Source organism: Zootoca vivipara, chromosome 3 (genome assembly GCF_963506605.1).
Source record: "Zootoca vivipara chromosome 3, rZooViv1.1, whole genome shotgun sequence".
Classification (NCBI taxonomy): Eukaryota; Metazoa; Chordata; class Lepidosauria; order Squamata; family Lacertidae; genus Zootoca; species Zootoca vivipara.
In genome coordinates this window covers 117,784,455-117,805,589 of record NC_083278.1, presented here as the reverse complement: position 1 = coordinate 117,805,589, position 21,135 = coordinate 117,784,455, and the positions used below count along the sequence as shown (strand labels likewise).

General features: G+C 47.8%; 2 protein-coding genes across 2 annotated transcripts in view; one reads left to right on the top strand and one right to left on the bottom strand.

Moving 5' to 3' along the window:
• Positions 1-1,770: 1,770 nt before the first annotated feature.
• On the bottom strand, positions 1,771-17,819 carry LOC118082727 (uncharacterized). Its single transcript, XM_035110556.2, has 3 exons — positions 17,478-17,819; positions 7,217-7,707; positions 1,771-2,687 (listed from the first exon to the last, which is right to left on the bottom strand). The coding sequence occupies exons 1-3, from the start codon at positions 17,478-17,480 to the stop codon at positions 2,528-2,530; spliced, it is 654 nt and encodes a 217-aa protein (XP_034966447.1). The 5' UTR covers positions 17,481-17,819; the 3' UTR covers positions 1,771-2,527.
• A 1,017-nt stretch (positions 17,820-18,836) lies between these two features.
• Positions 18,837-21,135, top strand: part of EPHX2 (epoxide hydrolase 2) — an 89,104-nt gene continuing 86,805 nt past the window's right edge. Inside the window, exon 1 of the mRNA XM_060273193.1 lies at positions 18,837-18,992. Within this exon, the coding sequence (XP_060129176.1) occupies positions 18,886-18,992 (107 nt within the window). The 5' untranslated portion in view covers positions 18,837-18,885. The remainder of the gene's footprint in view (positions 18,993-21,135) is intronic.

The following is a 21,135-nucleotide window of genomic DNA, read 5'->3' as shown; positions in this document are numbered from 1 at the left end:
AAGGGTGGGAGTGGGATAAAATGCTTTAATCATGTGGTTTTAGGCTGGCTTGATTGGAAAAGTCCGACACTGGTACGAAATGTGGAATTTGCTGAGGTATCTAGGGAATCTGGGTCCAGGGGAAGGGGGGGGAATGAAGTACTAAAATATAGTTTCATTGTTGGTAAAAAAAGTTAAGTTGGGGAGATATATTAGAATATAAGTATTTTAAAATTGAGTGTATAGAGATAATTAAATGGTGATAATTAATGAGGAAAGGTTAAGTAATTAAAATTATTTGGAATATAGGTGAAAACTGCTTGATGAGGAAATAAATTGGGAAATCAATGAGGGGGGAACCGGGGAAGTCTCATTGTTATGGAAATGATATAAGATGATTAGATCTATTTTCCCCCCTTTTTTATATTTTTCCTTCTTTTTTTTCCTTTTTGGGGGGGGGTAGGGGGGTTCTTTTTTTCTTTTTCTTTTTTGTGTGCTCCTTTTTGAATTTGTATTTTGTGTTATTTTTTCTTATGTGCAAAATGAATAAAGATTATTAAAAAAATAATAATAATTCTTTAGCCCCGTTAGTTTCCATGCAACTGCTGTGGGGTAGCCCTTAATGGATTGTGGCCAGATAGCCAGGTTGCCTTGCTTGCTTTCATTAACATTACAGTGCTGAGTTGATTCAAAAGAGTTAAACAAGCAGGCAAGGTGAGACAGGTATGGCGCCTGAGCACCGCTAGACGCAACGGTTGGAAGTCATTACTATATACGGCAAAAAGCCTTTTGGAGGAACAGAACGTGCCGCCAGGGGGCACTGCAGTCAACCAAACACCTCCCCATTCGCAGCATCAGGAGGGGAGAGACCAACCCAGTAATGTACCTCCTGATATCAGGTATTGATTCATCTTTATCATTCTGCTCAAGCACAGAGAGAGGATGTAGAAAGGAAGCATGGTCTGCTGAGTCCCTGAGGAATTAATTGGTGGGGGTGGGGGTGGGGCTCAGAGCACCCAGCCTCCCTTAAATTGATTTTCAGAAGTGTGAAAGGAGGGCTTGGAATTCGCGCGAGGGATCGAGGCAGCTTTGAAGAGGGTAAGCAGAGAATTACAAAGGAGCTTTGAAAAAACCCCTGTACACAAGATGCCAATATTTCAGCTGACACCAGCTTCCCCACAGGAGCAGCAGCAGCACAGATCTTTATTAATTTATTGCATTTATGTTCCATTTATATTTCCTCCCCAAGGTGCTCAAGGTATGTGGCTCTCCCCCCCCCCTCACCGAACAACAACCCTGCGGGGAAGGCAGTGACCAGCCCCCGAGGTCACCCGAGGCGCTTCGCGATGGCCAAGTAGGGATTCAAACCCTGCTCTCCCGGCTCCTAGTCGGATGCTCTAACTGCTGCACCACACAGCCAGGCAGGCAGGCAGGCAACCTTCACGGGGGTTGTGCCTGGAGCTGTGTGCTGGATGGAGCACAATGAGCCTCACCTTAGGCCATAGCTGCCAAGTTATCCCTTTTTTTTAAGGGAAATTCCATTATGCTGAATAGGCTTCCTCGCGAGAAAAGGGAAAACTTGGCAGCTATGCCTTAGGCGGCGGGTGGGCAGGGGTGGCGAAGCAATCACAGCTGCCCAAGTCCCTTCCGACTTATCCTGAGTCGGGGCAGTGCCGTGGAGTGGTTAGAGTGTCAAACTGGGACCAGGGAGACTTGGGTTCAGGTCCTCACTCAGTCACAAAGATCACTGAGTGACCTTGGGTCAGGCCCTGCCTCTCGGCCTAGCCTACCTTGCAGGGTTGTTGTGAGGATAAAGCAAGGAGGTGGAGAATTATGTACACTGCCAAGAGTGCCTGGAAGGAGAGGAGGAATATAAATGCAACAATAGCAACCAGGGGGTTGGGCTAGATGACCCTTGGGGTTCCTTCCAACCCTACAGTGCTATGATTCATGCATAAGACGTTGGTCCACATACTGTACCCCACTGGCTGGCAGATGCTCTCCATGGTTTCAGAAAGGAATAGCCCTACCTGAAGATGCTGGGTATTATATATAAGTTGCATGTACCATAGGTTCTTTGACTCGTAGAGCTGGAAAGGACTCCAGCAGTCATCTAGTCCAACTCCCTGGGATGCAGGAATCACAGGTATGATTTATGTAAGTTACAGGATTTTGCCACAGGAGGCAGGGAGGTGAATGGCATCATTTTTGGCAGAAGAGGAAATGCAGCAGAATGGAAACAGTGCTGTGTGAGACAGTTATGGGCTGGATTGGAAACGGATGCCTTCTTAAATCCCTACCCTCCACCCCTACCCTAGGGCCGAGAATTAGCACCTGGTACTGCTTTTAGTGTGGGATTTTGCTGCATTGTGCAGACGTGCGCAAGAACTGTAAAAGACGAGGCTTCTTTGAGCACCCACTCAGTGTCCCCATGAGATGAGGAAAGTACGTGCACACGGAAAAAACCATCAGGAATTACTGGAGCCGATTCAATGAATGCTGAGACCTTTCTTTTAATGCTTTTGCGGACAGAGAACAGGATGTGCGGCTAAGATGTCTGCAAGGCACTTCCTTCCACACGGCTGGCTGGTTTCTCTGAAAGGCTGGTCATCTTCACCAAAAGGTCCTGGGATGCTTGGTCCAGCTGCTCGGCCAGGTGGCTGGTGACCCGCAGCATCCTGTCCATTCCCCGCAAGTGTTCGTTTAACCTGTGCAGAAGAGGAGGGAGAAAATAGGGAAACCCTCTTCACCCAAACCAGATAAAAACAAGAGTTTTTGCGCAATCAGAAGAGGAAACACAAGACCCTGTGCTCTTCCCGCAGCTGTAGCTGTCCAGATCTGCTTTCCAATGTCATAGCCCCCTCTGCAAGTGATGGACAGGAAGAAGTTTCGGAGGAACAGACCCCTAGCAGCAGCACCAGGGGCAAAGAGGAGCAGTCTGGTGGGGGCATGGCTGCACTAGAGGAGAAGGAAGCTGGCGAGGGGAGAGACTTTGTCAGGCAAGGCCTCCTTCCACCTGCCTTGCCCCACCCTCCAGTCTCTGCTTCTCAATTTGTATTTTATGCACTGTGGCTTGCCGTTGTTTTATTGATTGCACTTCAGAAATTATTTATTGCAATTGTTAAGAGTAGATTTCTGTTTCATTTTTATATGCTGATATTTAATGTTATTCTGTACTCTTCTAATGATTGCTGAATGTTATTTTATTTGATGTAGGTTGCTTATTTTAAAGTTATGTTTTATTATCACATTTTTGTATTGGATTAGATTGTTTATAAGGCGTACGTTCTTTGCTTCTTCAGCTTGTAAACCGCCGTGGGTATTGTAAGATAGAAAGACGGTATACAAATTCAAAGTGATGATGAAAGGTTGTGTGCTTCCAGAACCACAGATTAGGCACTCATCCAGAACCGACAGAGGCGTTCCTACACCACTACGGCTGTCCTACCTTGCAGGGTTGGCGCTACCTCGGGAACTTTCCATGCAGGGAGCAGTAGGGGAAATGCCAGCCACAAAAGCTTGTCTGCACAGCGTCAGAACAAGCCATGGACCATTACTGACCTGCCTCCTGGGAAGAAAGCCATAGGAAGCAAGTGATCATTCCTGCATTGCGTGGGGTTGAGCTAGATGACCCTTGGGGGTCCCTTCCAACCATACAGTTCTATGGTTCAATTATTTTTATGCTGTGCATTTATCTCCTCCTCTACAATCTTCCTCCAGAGATGGGCCTCTGTGGCTGGCATCTCCCCTATCTCTTCCCACATGGAAGATAGCGCAGTCGTAGTCCCACATAAAAGACAGCCATTGGCCTGCAGCAGTTGGGGCCTTTTCAGTACTGGCCCCAACTTGGTGGAACGCTCTTTCCCAGGAGACCAGGGCCCTGCGGGATTTGTCATCTTTCCGCCGGGCCTGCAAGACAGAGCTGTTCCGCCTGGCCTTTGGGTTGGACTTAGCCTGACCCCTGTGTTTTCCTCCCTCATGGCCTGGATTTATGGACTACTTGAAATGAGGCTGCATTTTAAATTTTAAATTTTAATACTGTATTTTAATCTGTATTTTAATTAATTGTTTTTATGTTTTATTGTGGTTTTGTTGGTGTGAGCCGCCCTGAGCCCGGTTTTTGACCGGGGAGGGCAGGGTATAAATAAAATTTTATTATTATTATTATTATTATTATTATTATTAAGCATCGACTTCTCCTTATGAAGGTTAAGAAAACACACCCACGCACAGGTGTTTGCAAGTTTCTAGGTATGGCAAAGGTTGTGATCACCCAGAAGGGTCTCCTGTACAAGTCCCACTGAAATGGACAGGAGATCCACAAGGCCATGGCCCATGAAGTCTTCCTTCCAGCGCACCAGCCTTCCAATGCAAGAGTAGCCTTGCTGGATCAGGCCAGTGGCCCATCTAGTCCAGCATCCTGTTCTCACAGTGGCCAACCAGATGCCCATTATGGGAAACCCGCAAGCAGGATTTGAGCACAAGAGCAACTCTCTCCCCCTCTGGCCTCCAGCATCTGGGATTTATGTGGGATGTAATCTACTGAGAGGGACGCGGGTGGCGCTGTGGGTTAAACCACTGAGCCTAGGGCTTGCCGATCAGAAGGACGGCGGTTCGAATCCCTGTGACGGGGTGAGCTCCCGCTGCTCGGTCCCAGCTCCTGCCAACCTAGCAGTTCGAAAGCACGTCAAAATGCAAGTAGATAAATAGGAACCGCTACAGCGGGAAGGTAAACGGCGTTTCCATGTGCTGCTCTGGTTTGCCAGAAGCGGCTTTGTCATGCTGGCCACATGACCCGGAAGCTGTCCGCCGGCTCCCTTGGCCAATAAAGCGAGATGAGCGCTGCAACCCCAGAGTAGTCCATGACTGGACCTAATGGTCAGGGGTCCCTTTACCTTTACCTTTAATCTACTGAGAGCAGTCGAGTACAACATTCCTTGTAATGTTAGAGAAGACATGCGAGGGAATGTTTGGTCCAGCCAGTCAAAAACTTCCTGTTTCCTCCTGGCTGAAGCATCCTTCCTTTTCACGTGACTAGAGGTGGGCGTGACCTTACCTGTCCAGGTAACAAAAGGACAAGGCATGCTACCACTCTCCCTCCTTTTTCGCTTACTTCTTCATTCAACCAGCTTCTCAGCTAGCAGAAGCACTGGGATTATCCCCTCATATGGGGTAGATCGGCATGTACAGTACATATTTGTAACTGTCTGCCTTCAGAGATCCAACTGTGAACTGATATAAGTAAACTTAATTTATTGGCTTTGAATAAGATGGGTGTGTCTCTATTCTTTTAAGAGGGATTAAAGGGAACTTACCAGGAATATATAGTGAGAGGCTTACACAAGCCTGAAACCAGCTATCTGCTGTGCATGTTAGAAGGGGAATGTAAACTCTGCTAAGCAAAGGAACTTGCTAGCACAACTTAGGAAGGATATTAATAAACAATATATCCTATCCTGCCACCCTGAACATTCCCACAATTCAGAAGTCCACACGGACCAGCAGCAGCTCTCCAGAATTTCAAGCAGGGCAGCAGCAGATTTCGGGGAGTGTGAACTGATTGCCCACACTTGGCTCTCGCCGAGCCGAGAGGCTGCCGCCAGGGATGTTGTAATAATGGCGAACAACGGAAGGCAAGAGGCAGTGGAGGGGACAAATTTTGCCATCGCACAGGGTGCCACTGAAATTTTAAAGCCCCTGGGTAGAAATTTCTCTCTGGAGACGCCATTGGGAATTGAACCCGGGGGATTCAGCAAGCAAAGCAGATGCTGTGTCACTAATTCTGGGCTCCCCTGAGTCTACTGCCCATTCATTTTACTGTGGTGCTATTAAACGGGTCTTGGGTGTTTTCAAGGGCACAGTGGGTGTGCAGGAGAGTGGGGGGCCAGGAATATGAGGACAGGAGGCAATGGAGGCTGAGGAGCAAGATTTTAGTTTTTCTCTCTCTGCCCTGTTGGGACATGGCATCCCTCGCCCACGGAGCTGGTGGCTGAGTGAGTTACACAGCCGCAAAATCACCAGCCAAATTCCTGCTCGGATGTGAAATTGAGCCGGGGCAATGTAAATTCCCCAGGAGAAACCCCTGAGAATCAGCAGGAAGGTCGATTCTGTGTCCAGGGCAGCTGTCTATCAGCTCTATCTGGTACGCAGGCTGAGACCCTCCCTGCCCATGGACTGTCTCGCCAGAGCGGTGCATGCTCTGGTTATCTCCTGCTTGGACTACTGCAATGCGCTGTATGTGGGGCTACCTTTGAAGGTGACTCGGAAACTGCAACTAATCCAGAATGCGGCAGCTAGACTGGTGACTGGGAGAGGCCGCCGAGACCATAGAACAGCAGTCCTGAAAGACCCACATTGGCTCCCAGTACGTTTCCGAGCACAATTCAAAGTGTTGGTGCTGACCTTTAAAGCCCTAAATGGCCTCAGCCCAGTATACCTGAAGGAGCGTCTCCTCCCCCATCGTTCAGCCTGGACACTGAGGTCCAGCTCCGAGGGCCTTCTAGCAGTTCCCTCACTGCAAGAAGCCAAGTTACAGGGAACCAGGCAGAGGGCCTTCTCAGTAGTGGCACCCACTCTGTGGAACACACTCCCATCAGATGTCAAAAGAATAAACAACTACTGTATCTGACTTTTAGAAGACATCTGAAGACGGACCTGTTTAAGGAACAAAATAAAAAAATTCCTTCAGTAGCACCTTAAAGACCAACTAAGTTTTTATTTAGGTATGAGCTTTCGTGTGCATGAACACTTCATCAGATACCAAAATAAAAACTTAGTTGGTCTTTAAGGTGCTACTGAAGGAATTTTTTTTATTTTGTTTCGACTCAGACCCACACGGCTACCTACCTGTAACTGTTTAGGGAAGTTTTTAATGTTTGATGTTTGATCATGTTTTTAATATTCTGTTGGGAACCACCCAGATGGGCAGGGTATAAATAAATAAATAAAATAATTTCAGAAAGCGCAAACCAGGTAAGTTTGCCTTTAAGTAGGAGCTGAATTCAATGTGTCCCCCACCCCGAGAAGGAAGGATTTCCTTTCCTCTGCCTGCCGGTTACTTCCTTGGCTGACCCAAGGTTCCAGTTTTACAAGAGATCTCGTTCCTTTCCTCGCGTGCGAATGCCACTCTCCCTCCCACCGATCCTGCAGAAGATTATACAGGATGTACAAAGCAGCTAGCTCTGTGCTCCGTTGCTAAGCTCCCCCAAAAGAGCATTTGTTGTGAAGAAGCACCTACTTCTTTTTCTCGTCCTCTGCGTGGAGATGATCATCTGCATGGATGTGTTCCTCCAACTCCTGCAGGAACTTCCCAAGGATCTCATGGAACGCCCCGTTGGCCTCTCTCACATCCGGAAGGGCTTGGGAAACGATGTCCTGGTACCTGGACTCGCCGGCCTCCAGAGCAGCAGCCTCCTGAAGGGTCTTCAGGTTGCCTCCAATGTCCTCCAACAAGATCTTGAGATGGTCCAGCTCTTCCTGAGAGGCTGGTGTGGCGGTTGCCTGGGTCGTCGGCGTGCAAAAGCTCTCAGACCAAGGGAGGTGAAATGTGAAGTCGCAAAAGTCTGGGTTTGGGGATTGATCTCCACGATCTTCTGGGGTTGGTCTCACTTGCTCCAGCTTAAGCACTGAAGTGGCATTGCTCAGTGATTCCTTTTCCTTGCTCTGAGCAGGTATAAGAAGACTCAGCCCTAGCAGCAGGCTCCAAACCCCGAGTGGTCTTGTTGCAACCTGAAAAAAGGAAATGCGAGTCACTATTCTCAGAGATGAGGTGTGGGTGGTTGCACCTGAATCCAGATCTGTTTTTCCAAGCCCAGTGCTTTTCCCAGTGTGGGAAAAGAGAGAAGAGCTCAGTCAAGGGAGTTGGGGATGTTTAGCCACAGGGTTCTGTCTTGGGCCCAATCTCATTCAACATCTTCATCAATGACTTGGGTGATGGGCTTGAGGGCATCCTGAGCAAGTTTGCAGATGACACCAAATTGGGAGGGGTGGCTAATACCCCAGAGGACAGGATCACACTTCAAAATGACCTTAACAGATTAGACAACTGGGCCAAAGCAAACAAGATGAATTTTAACAAGGAGAAATGTAAAGTACTACACTTGGGCAAAAAAAAATGAAAGGCACAAATACAGGATGGGTGACACCTGGTTTGAGAGCAGTACATGTGAAAAGGATCTAGGTGTCTTGGTAGACCACAAACTTAACATGAGTCAGCAGTGTGATGCAGCAGCTAAAAAAGCCAATGCAATTCTGGGCTGCATCAATAGGAGTATAGCATCTAGATCTAGGGAAGTAATAGTACCACTGTATTCTGCTCTGGTCAGACCTCACCTGGAGTACTGTGTCCAGTTCTGGGCACCACAGTTCAAGAAGGATACTGACAAGCTGGAACATGTCCAGAGGAGGTCAACCAAAATGGTCAAAGGCCTGGAAACAATGCCTTATGAGGAACGGCTTAGGGAGCTGGGTATGTTTACAGAAAAACTTTCTGACAGTAAGAGCTGTTTGATAGTGGAATGGGCTTCCTTGAGAGGTTGTAGACTCTCTTTCCTTGGAGATCTTTAAGCAGAGGTTAGATGGCCATCTGTCATGGATACTTTAGCTGAGATTCCTGCAATCCAGGGGGTTGGACTAGATGACCCTTGAGGTCCCTTCCAACTCTACAATTCTATGAATCTATGAAAAGGCAAGACAGAGATTCTCCAACTAACTAACTAACTAACTAACTAACTAACTAACTAACTAAAACTAACTAACTAACTAGCGTTGTTGTTTTTTGTGAACTGTCCTGGGCATAGGGTGGTATATAAATTTAATTAACAACAACAACAACTGCTACTACCTTGTAGGCTGATTGGCACAAATAAAGCCCCTGGCCTCCATCACCCACCTCCTTTTTCATTCAGCTCGTCCTTGCAATAATTTGTGTCCAGATTCCCTTCCTGCCAGGAAAGCAATCATCACAGCTTTGCAGCAACCGTGGCTGTTGGCAACCAGCAACCGTCCCCTGGCAAGAACCACCTGGCCACCTGCCATGGCTGTCTTTTGTCCACCTGTGCCCTGCACAGCCCAACAGCCTCACAAAAGTGCTCTGCCTTGCTGAGGTTCCCCCCTCTTTCCTTCTGGCATTCAGTCACAAAAAAACCCCAGCGCTCAGTATTCTCCGCAGAGGCATCCAACAAAAGGAAGCACTTATTTATGGAGCACACGGTTAATCTATGGAACTCCCTCCTGCAGGAGGCAGTGGTGGACATCAACTGAGATGGCTTTCTAAGAGGATTAGACGAACCCAAGGAAGGCTATCCCAGTTGGGGGGCAACAATGCTTCTGTGGACTCTCCTTCCTTGGAGGTTTGTAAGCAGAGGCTGGAGGGCCACCTGTCACGGATGCTTTAGCTGAGATTCCTGCATTGCGCAGGGGGTTGGAATAGATGACCCTTGGGGTCCCTTCCAACTCTACCATCCTATGGTTCTGAATACCATTTGCTGGAAACCGCAAGAAGGCAGAGGACTTTTGCTAACAAAGAATAACAGAACAGGATGCTAGACTAGATGGATCATTGGCCTGATCCAGGCATAGGCAAACTCAGTCCTCCAGATGTTTCGGGACTACAACTCCCATGATCCCTAGCTAACAGGAACAGTGGTCAGGGGTGGTGGGAATTGTAGTCCCAAAACATCTGGAGGGCCGAGTTTGCCTATGCCTGGCCTGATCCAACAAGCCTCTTCTTATGTGCTTAATTACTGCCTTTAATCCTTAACTGGTACGGTTAGGTGTAGAGTTGGGGTTGGGGATAAGGGATAGGAGATGTGGTTTTATTTATGCTTCTGAATGCCAGCTGTTGGAAACCACAGAGAATGCTCTTGCATTGAAACCCTGCTTGCGGGTTTCCCAAAAGCATCTGGTCAGCCATCAATAGGCCCTTGGCCTGATCCAGAGAGACTCCTCTGAGGCTCTTAAGGTTTCCAGCAATTCCATTTGGTGCTCAGTGACAGAACCCAGCACACTGGATTTTCCCCAGAGGCATCCAATATCCTGCAAGGGAAATGGAGGAGATTCTCGTTCCCCACCCCACCCCCTTCTCTCTCCCTCTGGCTGGCCTTTAGGGTAGAGTCTCCTTTGGCATTGCTTCCCGCAGAACTTGCCGAGCCCCTCTTGCCTGCCAGAAACTTCCTCCAGCAAAATACTCAAAGGCAGGTTTGGGTGGCCAAATTAAGTTCTGCTCTAATTAATCCATGAAGCCAGATAGAGATGGAGACAGAATCTGTTGGAAGTAAGCAATGTATGTATGTATGTATGTATGTATGTATGTATGTTTGTTTGTTTGTTTGTTTGTTTCATTGATCTCTCATCTCTCCTCCAAGATGCTCAAGCCGGTCAACACAGTTCTCCCTCTCCCCCACCATTTGATCCTCACAATAACCCTGTGAGGTAGGCCAGGTTGAGAGGCTGTGACTGGCCAGTGAGCTTCATGGCTGATTGGGGATTCTACACCAAGTCTCTAACCACTACTCCACTCTGCCTCTGCTCTCTACACCATCCTTCATGACAGAGAAAGATCGTTCCAAGGCAGCTCACGTAAAGAAAGGTTAAAATATAAACTCCCAGGATCACAGAAAATATAGGAATCTGCCTTGTAACATCTAAGACCATTGGTCCATCGAGCCTACATTCGTATCATCTACAGTGGAACCTAGAATCATAGAATCATAGAGTTGGAAGAGACCACAAGGGCCATCCAGTCCAACCCCCTGCCAAGCAGGAGACACCATCAAAGCATTCTTGACATATGGCTGCCAAGCCTCTGCTTAAAGACCTCCAAAGAAGGAGACTCCACCACACTCCTTGGCAGCAAATTCCACTGCCGAACAGCTCTTACTGTCAGGAAGTTCTTCCTAATGTTTAGGTGGACTCTTCTTTCTTGTAGTTTGAATCCATTGCTCTGTGTCCGCTTCTCTGGAGCAGCAGAAAACAACCTTTCTCCCTCCTCTATATGACATCCTTTTATATATTTGAACATGGCTATCATATCACCCCTTAACCTTCTCTTCTCCAGGCTAAACATACCCAGCTCCCTAAGTCGTTCCTCATAAGGTTTCGTTTCCAGGCCTTTGACCATTTTGGTTGCCCTCTTCTGGACATGTTCCAGCTTGTCAATATCCTTCTTGAACTGTGGTGCCCAGAACTGAACACAGTACTCCAGGTGAGGTCTGACCAGAGCAGAATACGTAACCTCGTGTTACGTACCGTCCCCCTTGCAAACGCTGCTCCGCTAACCCAGAAGTAGATGCTCCCAGTTGTGACCATTGCGAGCAGAAGTTGCGTGCTGGCAACGCGGCAGCAGTGGGAGGCGCCATTAGCGAAAGCGCGCCTCATGTTACGAGCGGTTTCGGGTTGAGAACGGACCTCTGGAACGAATTAAATTCGTAACTGGAGGTACCACTGACTGACAGGGGTGACAACTTGAATAAAATATTGGGAAGGCAGCGTGAGGGCTGGGCAGGGGGCATCAAAGGTTGCTGAGGGCCACCAATAAAGGCACTGGGGGCCACATACGGCCCTCGGGCCATGAGTTGGACCACCCTGGGCTAAACTAAGGCTGTTGTCTACTGCCTGCCCATACATGCCCTCCAACATTTCTCCAATGAAAATAGGGGTGTCCCAGGGAAAAGTGAGACCTTCTGGGATCAAATCAGAAACCGGGATGGCTTCTGTAGATCTGGGACTGTCCCTGGAAAATAGGGACACTTGGAGAGTCTGCTCAGAGTTCTGAATATAAGTTGCTGGAAACCACAGAAGGGGAGATTGCCCTGTGCTTGGATCCTGCTTGCTGGTTTCCCACAGGCATCTGCTTGGCCACTGTGAGAACAGGATTCTGAACTAGATGGGCCATTGGCCTAATCCAGCAGGCTCTCCTTTTGTCTGCCTGTTCTTCCTGGAACTTTGCAAAAGGGATGAGTGGAATATGTTCCTCCCCAGAGTTTTACGCCTGACCCCAGTTCCTGGAGCAGACTGCTTTGCCTCTCTGGCAGGGGTCATTGGGCTTCACCCCACACAGATGGATTCCAGGGTGCCTGTTTCCCTGAGCAAAGCTTTCAGCTTTTTGGATTTCGTAGCTGTGCAAAGCCCGCTGACTGCTCTCGCCCGATTCATTTCTGATTCCCTCCCTTGCATGATCCAAACCAGCTGCCTATTAAGTGCACACTACAAAGGCAGACTTTTTGTTTCCTTGCAAGTCACAGCCTCGCCTTTTCCAGAGAACCTGCTTTGCTGCCAGATGGCATCCAAACAGACTTCTAATTCTAGATACTTCCTTTGAATTGCAGTCAGCAGGAATGTGAATTAAGGAGTCGGGAACTCTGCTGAATTGCCGTCCCAACTCCCAGGAGGGGATATGCAGAGACCACACCCTGCTCTGTCCTTTGGCGTAGTAATGGGGGTGGGGGGTGTACCGCCCCGGGCGGCAGGCTGGGCGGGGGGCAGCAGGCTGGACGGGGCTGACCACCTCCGACGGCTGCCACGGCCGCCGCCATCGAGGAGAAGCCCCAATGCAAGCGAGACTGCCTCACTCCGCGGCTTGCTCACGGGGTTTGCCGCGTCGCCGCGTCGTGATGTGTGCGCCGTGCGTCATAACACATGTGCACAGCGGGGTGCCTTCGGGTTTGCCGCCCTGGGCAGCCAGGCGGCTAGCTACGCCACTGGCTCTCTTCCCTCTTCTTGTGGGACATGAATGACGCAGCCTTAGTTAAGAACAGGGGCGGGGAACAACCGTGGACTTTCATTTGTTGTGGATTCACAGACCCTCCAAGTGCCCCTATTCTCCAGGGACAGTTCTGGATTTACAGAAGCCATACTGGTTTCTGATTTGATCCCGCTGTTATTCATTCAGTGGTCTCTGTTTGCCTGAGCTGGAGTCTGGACTAAGGATTCTGAGCTCCTGTGTTCTGATTCAATACATGTTGTCCGATAACACAACATTTCAGGATTTGGGCCGCTGCCATTGGCCCTTGAACTCTGAGTTGTGATTCGCAGCTTGGAAGTTTAGACAGCCAATCATGTTGGGAGTGGGAGTGGCCCAGGCTGTCAGAAATGTATATAAGCAGTTGCTTTGCCCCTGTTTCCCAGTTATGTGGTTCAATAAAGGTTATCGCTGTTATCGCTGTGTCTTGCCTTGTGGGAACCAACCTACAATTCACTGGTGACAAGGACGGGATGCTAGGCTAGGTATGCAGCCCTGGCTTCCACAAGCTGAAATCACTGCTGGGGAACTGTCGTCTCAGCTGAGCTGAAATCACAGGCTGCAGCCACAAGGCAGATCACACAGAGCAGATGTCATGGCCACCCAGGGCCACACCAAGGAATTTGACACCATGGTTCCAGGGAAATGGGAATCCTACACCACTGGCTGGAGTTCTTCCTCGCAGCCAATAGGGTGACTGACCCCAAACTGAAGCGGTCCTGCTACGTTCAAGATTGCCCAGGCTCTGGTGGCCCCAGCCAGGCTGAGCGAGACAACGTTCAATGCAATCCCTTCCTTAGTCATCAGAGATTGCCGGCCGGCATGCCCTTCTACAAACAAGACCAGGCCTCAGGTGAATCCATAGCGGCTTTTGTTGCGGCTTTGCGGCAGGCCGCCCGACACTGCAAATCAGAACTCGGAGTTCAAGGGCCAAAGGCAGCAGCCCAGATCCTGAAATATTCTGTGACTGGACATCATGTATCGAATCAGAAAAGAGGAGCTCAGAATCCTACTGTCAGGAGTATGGGCAGGAGTCAGGCTCTGGGGCCTCTAGTGCTTTGCAGGACTGGGGCCTGCCTCAGCTTGTGCTGGAGAAGCAAGGATTGGTCACTCAGGTGAGGCCACTTGATACCTCACTGCATCTGGTGGCAGGAGCTGGGAGGGATAAAAGCTCAGCATTTCCCTTCAGCTCTTTGCCACAGCAACGCTATCCCTGCCTGTTTGCATCTGGTCTCTTGATCCTTGCTCCTTGGACCCTTGCCTTGCCGACGCCTTGCTCCTTGACCCTTGGACCTTCGCCTTGCTCCTTGCTCCTTGGACCTTCGCCTTGCCGACGCCTTGCTCCTTGACTCCCAGACCTTCGCCTCTGCCTTGCTCCTTGACCCTGCGACTGCCTGCTGCTGGACCCTCAGCCCTGCACCTGTTCCTACTTCTATACCACCATCTTGCCTCTGGTCCTGACGTCCTCAGCCAGGGCTTCAACCGCCCGCCAACAGGACCGTGACACCTTAGTCCAGACTCAAGCTCAGGCAAATGGAGACCACTGAATATGTAACACCCGGAATGTCCTGCTTTGCTTTAGAACGTCCATATTTTCGTCAGAGTAATGTTGGAGGGTATGCTTCTGTAAATCCCCAAATAGGGACACTTGGAGGTTTTTTTTATCTGCCCTGATTCTTCCAATATTCAGTTTCATGGTTCTAGTGTTATGAGAGAGAAAGAGAAACATTTCTCTACTCACTTTCTCCATGTTGTGCATAACTAAGCGGAAGGTTAATTACACTGAAGGAAAATTATGGGACAATGGAAAATGTGGGGAAATGATTGTTTGACGCAATGTTGTACAACTTCCCTGAAAACCAATCAGAATGGATGTTCAATAAAGAGTTGACATCCAACCTTTACCCTGGCTATTGACAAATTTTCAGAACCAACTTTATTCTCGCAGTGTTAAGTTGCTTTAAGCTGATTTTAAATAAAAAAATTCCTTCAGTAGCACCTTAAAGACCTTCAGATATTCTTCGGATATTCATATTCTTCAGATATCTGAAGAAGTGTGCATGCACACGAAAGCTCATACCAAAATAAAAACTTAGTTGGTCTTTAAGGTGCTACTGAAGGAATTTTTTTTATTTTACTTCGACCCAGACCAACATGGCTACCTACCTGTAACGTAAGCTGATTTTAATATTGTGCCATGCTATATTTCAAAATTAGTGTTGCTTGTGAGTTGCAACCTGCCCTGGGGCCTTAGGGTGAAGGGTGGGTAATAAATTTTAATAAGAATAAGAACAATCCCCCAGCGCAAACTTTGCGGAAACAAATCAGGAAGCAACTTCATCTGGAACCAGCCTCAGAAGCCCCAACGGTGCCACGAATGTAGCCTATAACCATCCCGACTAACAACTTTGGGAAGGCTCTCCAATCCACTTTTAAAGCCATTTAACCACATCTGGTGGCCATGAGCTGTGCTGTCCACATCACAGTTTTGTAATTTTTATTCTTACAGGGATTCTGTGTTCTTTTTCAGGCATTAAGGGTCTGGTATTCACCAGACAATGAATCCCTTTCAGAGCAAGTTTGGAAACGCCTGAAAAAAAACATGATGTCAGACAAGCACAAGAAAGAGGAAAAAACATATGTTCAGCCCTGGCTTTGAAAGGGGCACCAAAGGCCTGGCTCACAAAGGATTTATTTCCGCATAACCAAGTTGTTAACTACACAGCATCGTATTTCCCCGTTTGAAGCCACTTTTCTCTCTCATCTTCTGCAGATGGTTACATACCCTCCAACATTTCTCTGATGGAAATAGGGGTGTCCTATCCCATGAGACCCAGGTGGCGCTGTGGTTAAACCACTGAGCCTAGGGCTTGCTGATCAGAAGGTTGGCGGTTCGAATCCCTGTGAGGGGGTGAGCTCCCGTTGCTTGGTCCCAGTTCCTGCCCACCTAGCAGTTCGAAAGCACCTCAAAGTGCAAGTAGATAAATAGGAACCGCTACAGCGGGAAGGGAAACTGCATTTCCGTGTGCTGCTCTGGTTTGCCAGAAGCGGCTTTGTCATGCTGGCCACATGACCCGGAGCTGTACGCCGGCTCCCTCGGCCAATAATGCGAGATGAGCGCGCAACCCCAGAGTCGGTCACGACTGGACCTAATAGTCAGGGGTCCCTTTACCTTTACCTTTATCCCATGAGGCTCCAATACTTTGGCCACCTCACGAGAAGAGAAGACTCCCTGGAAAAGACCCTGATGTTGGGAAAGATTGAGGGCACAAGGAGAAGGGGACGACAGAGGACGAGATGGTTGGACAGTGTTCTCGAAGCTACGAACATGAGTTTGACCAAACTGCGGGAGGCAGTGCAAGACAGGAGTGCCTGGCGTGCTCTGGTCCATGGGGTCATGAAGAGTCGGACACGACTAAATGACTAAACAACAACAACAACAACAACAACATCCCATAATAACATTAACAACAACAATTTTACTACTTATGCCCTGCCCATCTGACTGGATTGCGCCAGCCACCCTGGGTGGCTTCCAACAAATATAAAAACCGAATAAAACATTTAAAAAAACCTTCCCTATATAGGGTTGCCTTTTGATGGCTTGGGTGTCGGATAACTCCATACGCTCCAATATTTCTCTGATGAAAACAGAGACGTCCTGGAAGGGGGGGGGGAGGAGAGAGATTGAGGGGATAATGATCTTTTGTTCTGTTGTGTAGGGTGTGTGCGGGTTTTTTTTTGCTCGCGTCACCTTGTATGTGTTATGTCACTGTTAAATTGCTTGTAAGATTATTATTTGTACCGTATATCTATCTCTTTTGAGATGCCCCTGATGAAGGAATTTCAGGGAAAAAACGCTTTGGGGCTTTTAGTAAATTGTTTGTGGCACTCCTGAGAACTCACACACAAGTTATTGGGGGTTGGACTTGAGGGCTCTTCCAACTATACAATTATACGATTCTCTGTTGGTTTTGTGCAGTGTGTTCCGTGTTTTTCGTTTCTGTAGTTGTTTACAGACACACACACACCAAAATCTTGTGGGTAATTTTGGAGACCCATGATCCTTAGAATTGCAGGGTGTTTTTTAGAAAGAAAGAAAAATAGCAGAGGAAGGATGATTGAATCTGATGAGCTCCATGACACTGGGAGAGGTTTTGGATTTTGTTTACCTCCCCCCCCCATTACATTTTCCCTAAATGTTTTCCTAAATTTGCATATGCAGATGAAATAGTCATGACCTATGGTCCTGTGTGCCTGCTCCACCGGTCTTTTAAGAATCTAGCTTCCCCTCTTTAGAACCATTGTTCTTTTTTCTCTCCTGTGCAATGAATGTACCTTTAACAGATAAGTTAACTGACTAAATCCCAGATGATGAATTAAGTAAGGTTTTTTGTTTTTAGTTTTTAGATGACATTAGCCTGGCTTTTAATGAAAATGCAGAGTAGCAAACTCGACCTGCATTAATGCTGTGAGGTCACTTTCAGACAACCTGCCCGTTGAGCCTCCATCCCAATTTGCATGTCACACACTTTGCTGGGAGGTTAGGCAACATCATTGCACATTTGTTCTGATTTGCTTGTGGGGAGGTTAGACTGAAAAGCATTTGCCACCCTGGCCTGTTCCAGGTACTAAAGGTTTCTCAGAAGTTGGACAACTACTAATTTGAAAGCAGCTTCAAGACAGTAATAGATAGCAGATCACCTCCACCTCTCCCTTCACAGCAGCAATAATATGAACCAAAAAGTCTCCGACTCACCATGGCAGAGTTCTCTCCGGTGCAATTCAGTGTGAACTTCAGCAGTGGAACAGCTGTCTTCCAATGTCAGCAATGCAATGGGCAATTTAAAAACGTCTCTGGGAGTCGTCTGCCCTAAGATCTCCTCCAGCGATCTCTCTGGAATTCCCTGTGTGTCAGTTATGGATTCAACCCAAGTCAATCTACCCGTCAAGAGGGCCGGCTCTGTGCATGGGGAGGCTAGGCAGACGGACCATGTCAGCAGAAAGCGTTCGTTGAGAGCCCAGTTTCCTTCCTTTGCAGTGCTGTGTGTTTTCAATTTACTTAACTTCTGTGGAATGCTAATGACTGACCAAGAGAGAGAGAGAGAGAGTTAGAGATCTGGTTTAAAAGAGAATCAGGAGGCCCAAAGCTGAGGAAGCAAAGAAGGAACATGCCGTTCTTACCACTGGTAACAACAACGGGGCTGGATTTTGGCTTTAAAAGGCAGCAAGCCATGATATTGCCGTGGAATGGCTGCAGCTCTGTGGAAGAACACTTGTTTAGTCTGAATCAAAGAGTTGGAAGGGACCCCGAGGGTCATCCAATCCTACCCCCTGCGATGCAGGAATCACAGCTCAAGCATCCATGACAGATGGCCACCCAACCTCTGCTTTAAAACCTCCAAGGAAGGAGAGTCTACAACTTCCTTAGGGAGTCCATTCCACTGTCGAACAACTCTTACTGTTATATATATATACAATGCAAGACTTGTTGCCAAAAACAGAATAGTTAGTAGTTCACCACCACCACCAGCAGCAGCAGCAAAACTTGCTCTGTGTGGAATAACATGTATGTTCTTAACTCTACATGAATGTAACATTTTTATATATGCAACGGTATTTTTTGCAATATTTTGCTTAAGTTGTCTGTTGTTTGTTGTCTGCTTCAGTTTTATGCACACCCAGTGCTTTTTCTGGGGGTACGCGGCATACCTCTAAACATTTTGTGAATCTTTGTACTTTTGCCCATTTATTGTATTCATTTTTTCAAATTTGAACTTTAAAATGGTGATATTATGGAGTCAAAATTGCAGTACCCCTAAACATTTTTTTAAAAAAGAAAAAAGCACTGTGTACACACCGCTTAGAAATATTTTAAATATATTCATTCATCATGGGTGAAACTTGAGGCGCTAGGACCTGCCCATTCCCGGCCGGCTTCGAGGAGGAGGAGGAGGAGGGCAGCGGGGGGCGTGGCTCAATGTGAGGGGCGTGGTTTTCCCCGCGCAGGTGTAAGTAGGCGTGGCCCACGCGTCCCCGATCGAGGAGGGGGCGTGGCCCGCCTGGAGCGTGGGCGTGGCTTCCCTCGGCGGGTGGGCGTGACCTCGCCTTCTCCTCAGAGTCTCCTCAGACTCGTTTCCCTCAGAGCGGGTCTGGCAAGGGAGGCGATGGCGGCGAAGCGGCGGGCGGTGCTCTTCGACCTGGGCGGCGTCCTCTTCGGTGGCAGCCTCCCGCGAGTCTTCCGGCAGGTCGAGCCGTCCCTGGGCCTGCCCGGGTGGGTAGCCGGTCGCGAGGGGAGCCCGGCAGCAGGACGCGGCGGGGAAGGAAGGGAGCGAAGGCAAATCCGCCCGCCCGACTGCCTCTCTTGGCTCGGGCGGGCGACGCCAACCGCAAAAAAAACCCCACAGCCGCCTCGTCTCTCTCGTGTGTATGTGTGTTGTTGGTCGCGCGCGAGCGAGTGAGAGAGAGGCTGCTGCGCTGAATGTCCTGGGAGTTTGATGGGGGAGTCAGAAAGAGAGAGAGATCCGCTCGTTGAATATTCGTGATAATTATCACAGTTAACGATCGCTATTCTTTAATTGATAATTAAATGATAATTATAGAATCCTGTGTACTCAAAAATAAATGAACAATAATTAATGTTTATGTAATACAGTAATTATTATTAATTTATACCCTGCCCCTCTGGCTGGGTTTCCCCCTATATATCACATATAGTTAGCTAATTCTACTTGGAGACTGTAGTATTAATCAATTATTATATAATTCCACGTAATCATATAATTGCAAATGACGAATTAATTATAACTAAATAATTATTGGCTGTTATATAATATAACCCTGGAACAGAGGGGCCCCCGGGGGGGTGCTGCCTCGTGTTTGCCTTTGGGATTGGTGGTGGCCCCGGGGAGTTGTTGCGCTCTGCGCATGCTTAGTTGTTCGTTGCTACGCACGCACGGTGCTTTGCAGAAAATGGTACCTGTGGCCTTTTTGGACCCAGGACCCACTTTTTACTCAAACGTGCATTGGGGGACCCGTTTCTTAATCCTTTACCATTGGTTTGTCTTAAACTGCCCTGTGATCTTCAGGGGAAGAGTGGTATATTAATCAATCAATCAATCAATTAATTTTGATAGATAGATAAATGTTCTGCTGAATGTATTGGGCACCCCTGAGAGTCAAATTAAGAGAGATCAGTTCATTAAACATATTAAAACCCTAGGCTTATGTGCCCCCCAGCAGCTGGCAGGGCAGTTGCTGCACTCTGCACATGCTTAGAGGCGTTTCAAGTCTTGTCATGTAGACAGTGTCCTGCGCATTGGTGTTGGAAGATGGAAGGCTCTCTGGTGAACATTTAGGAATCTTATGATATGTTTGCACCCTGAGGTGTTCACTGGAATTGTTTGTGTACAGGGGAGGGAGATGACCCCTAAGGTGGTCCTATTGCTTTGAGATTATTAATTGTTACATAATGCTAATTTTGTTATTTATTTAGATACTTATTTTCCATTCCTTTTCTCATTTCCCTTTACATTTGTATACAATCATTCAAGGCAAGTTCACAAGCCGTAGAAACAGCAAAGATTGCACATCTTATAACAACCCAATCCAATGAAAATAACTCATAGTTTTAATAATAGTAATAATAATGATAATAATAATAATATATTTATATCCTGCCCATCTGGCTGGGTTTCACCAGCCTCTCTGGGCAGCTCCCAACAGAATTAAAAGCGTGATAAAACATCAAACATTAAAAACTTCCTGATACAGGGCTGCCTTCAGATGTCTTCTAAAAGTCAGGTACCGGTAGTTGTTTATTTTCTTGACATCTGGTGGGAGGGCGTTCCACAGGGCGGGCGCCACTACTGAGAAGGCCCTCTGTCTGGTTCCCTCCAACTTGGCTTCTCACAGTGAGTGAACCGCCAGAAGGCCCTCAGCACTGGATCTCAGTGTCTGGGCAGAACTTGACTTTAAAATAAACAACATGTATCAAATAAAGTAACATGCCGCTATGTCAGGCATCCCCAAACGTCGGCCCTCCAGATGTTTTGGACTACAATTCCCATCTGCCCTGACCACTGGTCCTGCTAGCTAGGGATCATGGGAGTTGTAGGCCAAAACATCTGGAGGGCTGCAGTTTGGGGATGCCTGCGCTATGTCATTAAATAAAAAACGGAAGTAGTTTGCAGCAACAAAACATAGAAAGTGTACAGTAAAACCCATTGAAAAGTTGTGAGTTAACCATTGTAGAAAGTTGTTGTTGTTGTTTGTTTAGTCGTTTAGTCGTGTCCGACTCTTTGTGACCCCATGGACCAGAGCACGCCAGACTCCTGTCTTCCACTGCCTCCCGCAGTTTGGTCAAAATCATGTTGTAGAAAGATGTCGTCTTAATTGCCTGCATAGGCCTGGCACAA

Bases quoted from the DNA above. Each gene is read 5' to 3' on its own strand.
- LOC118082727 (XM_035110556.2), bottom strand. The intron at 2,688-7,216 runs GTAGGTGCTTCT...TCTTCTGCACAG, and splicing joins GCAGAGGACGAGAAAAAGAA to GTTAAACGAACACTTGCGGG.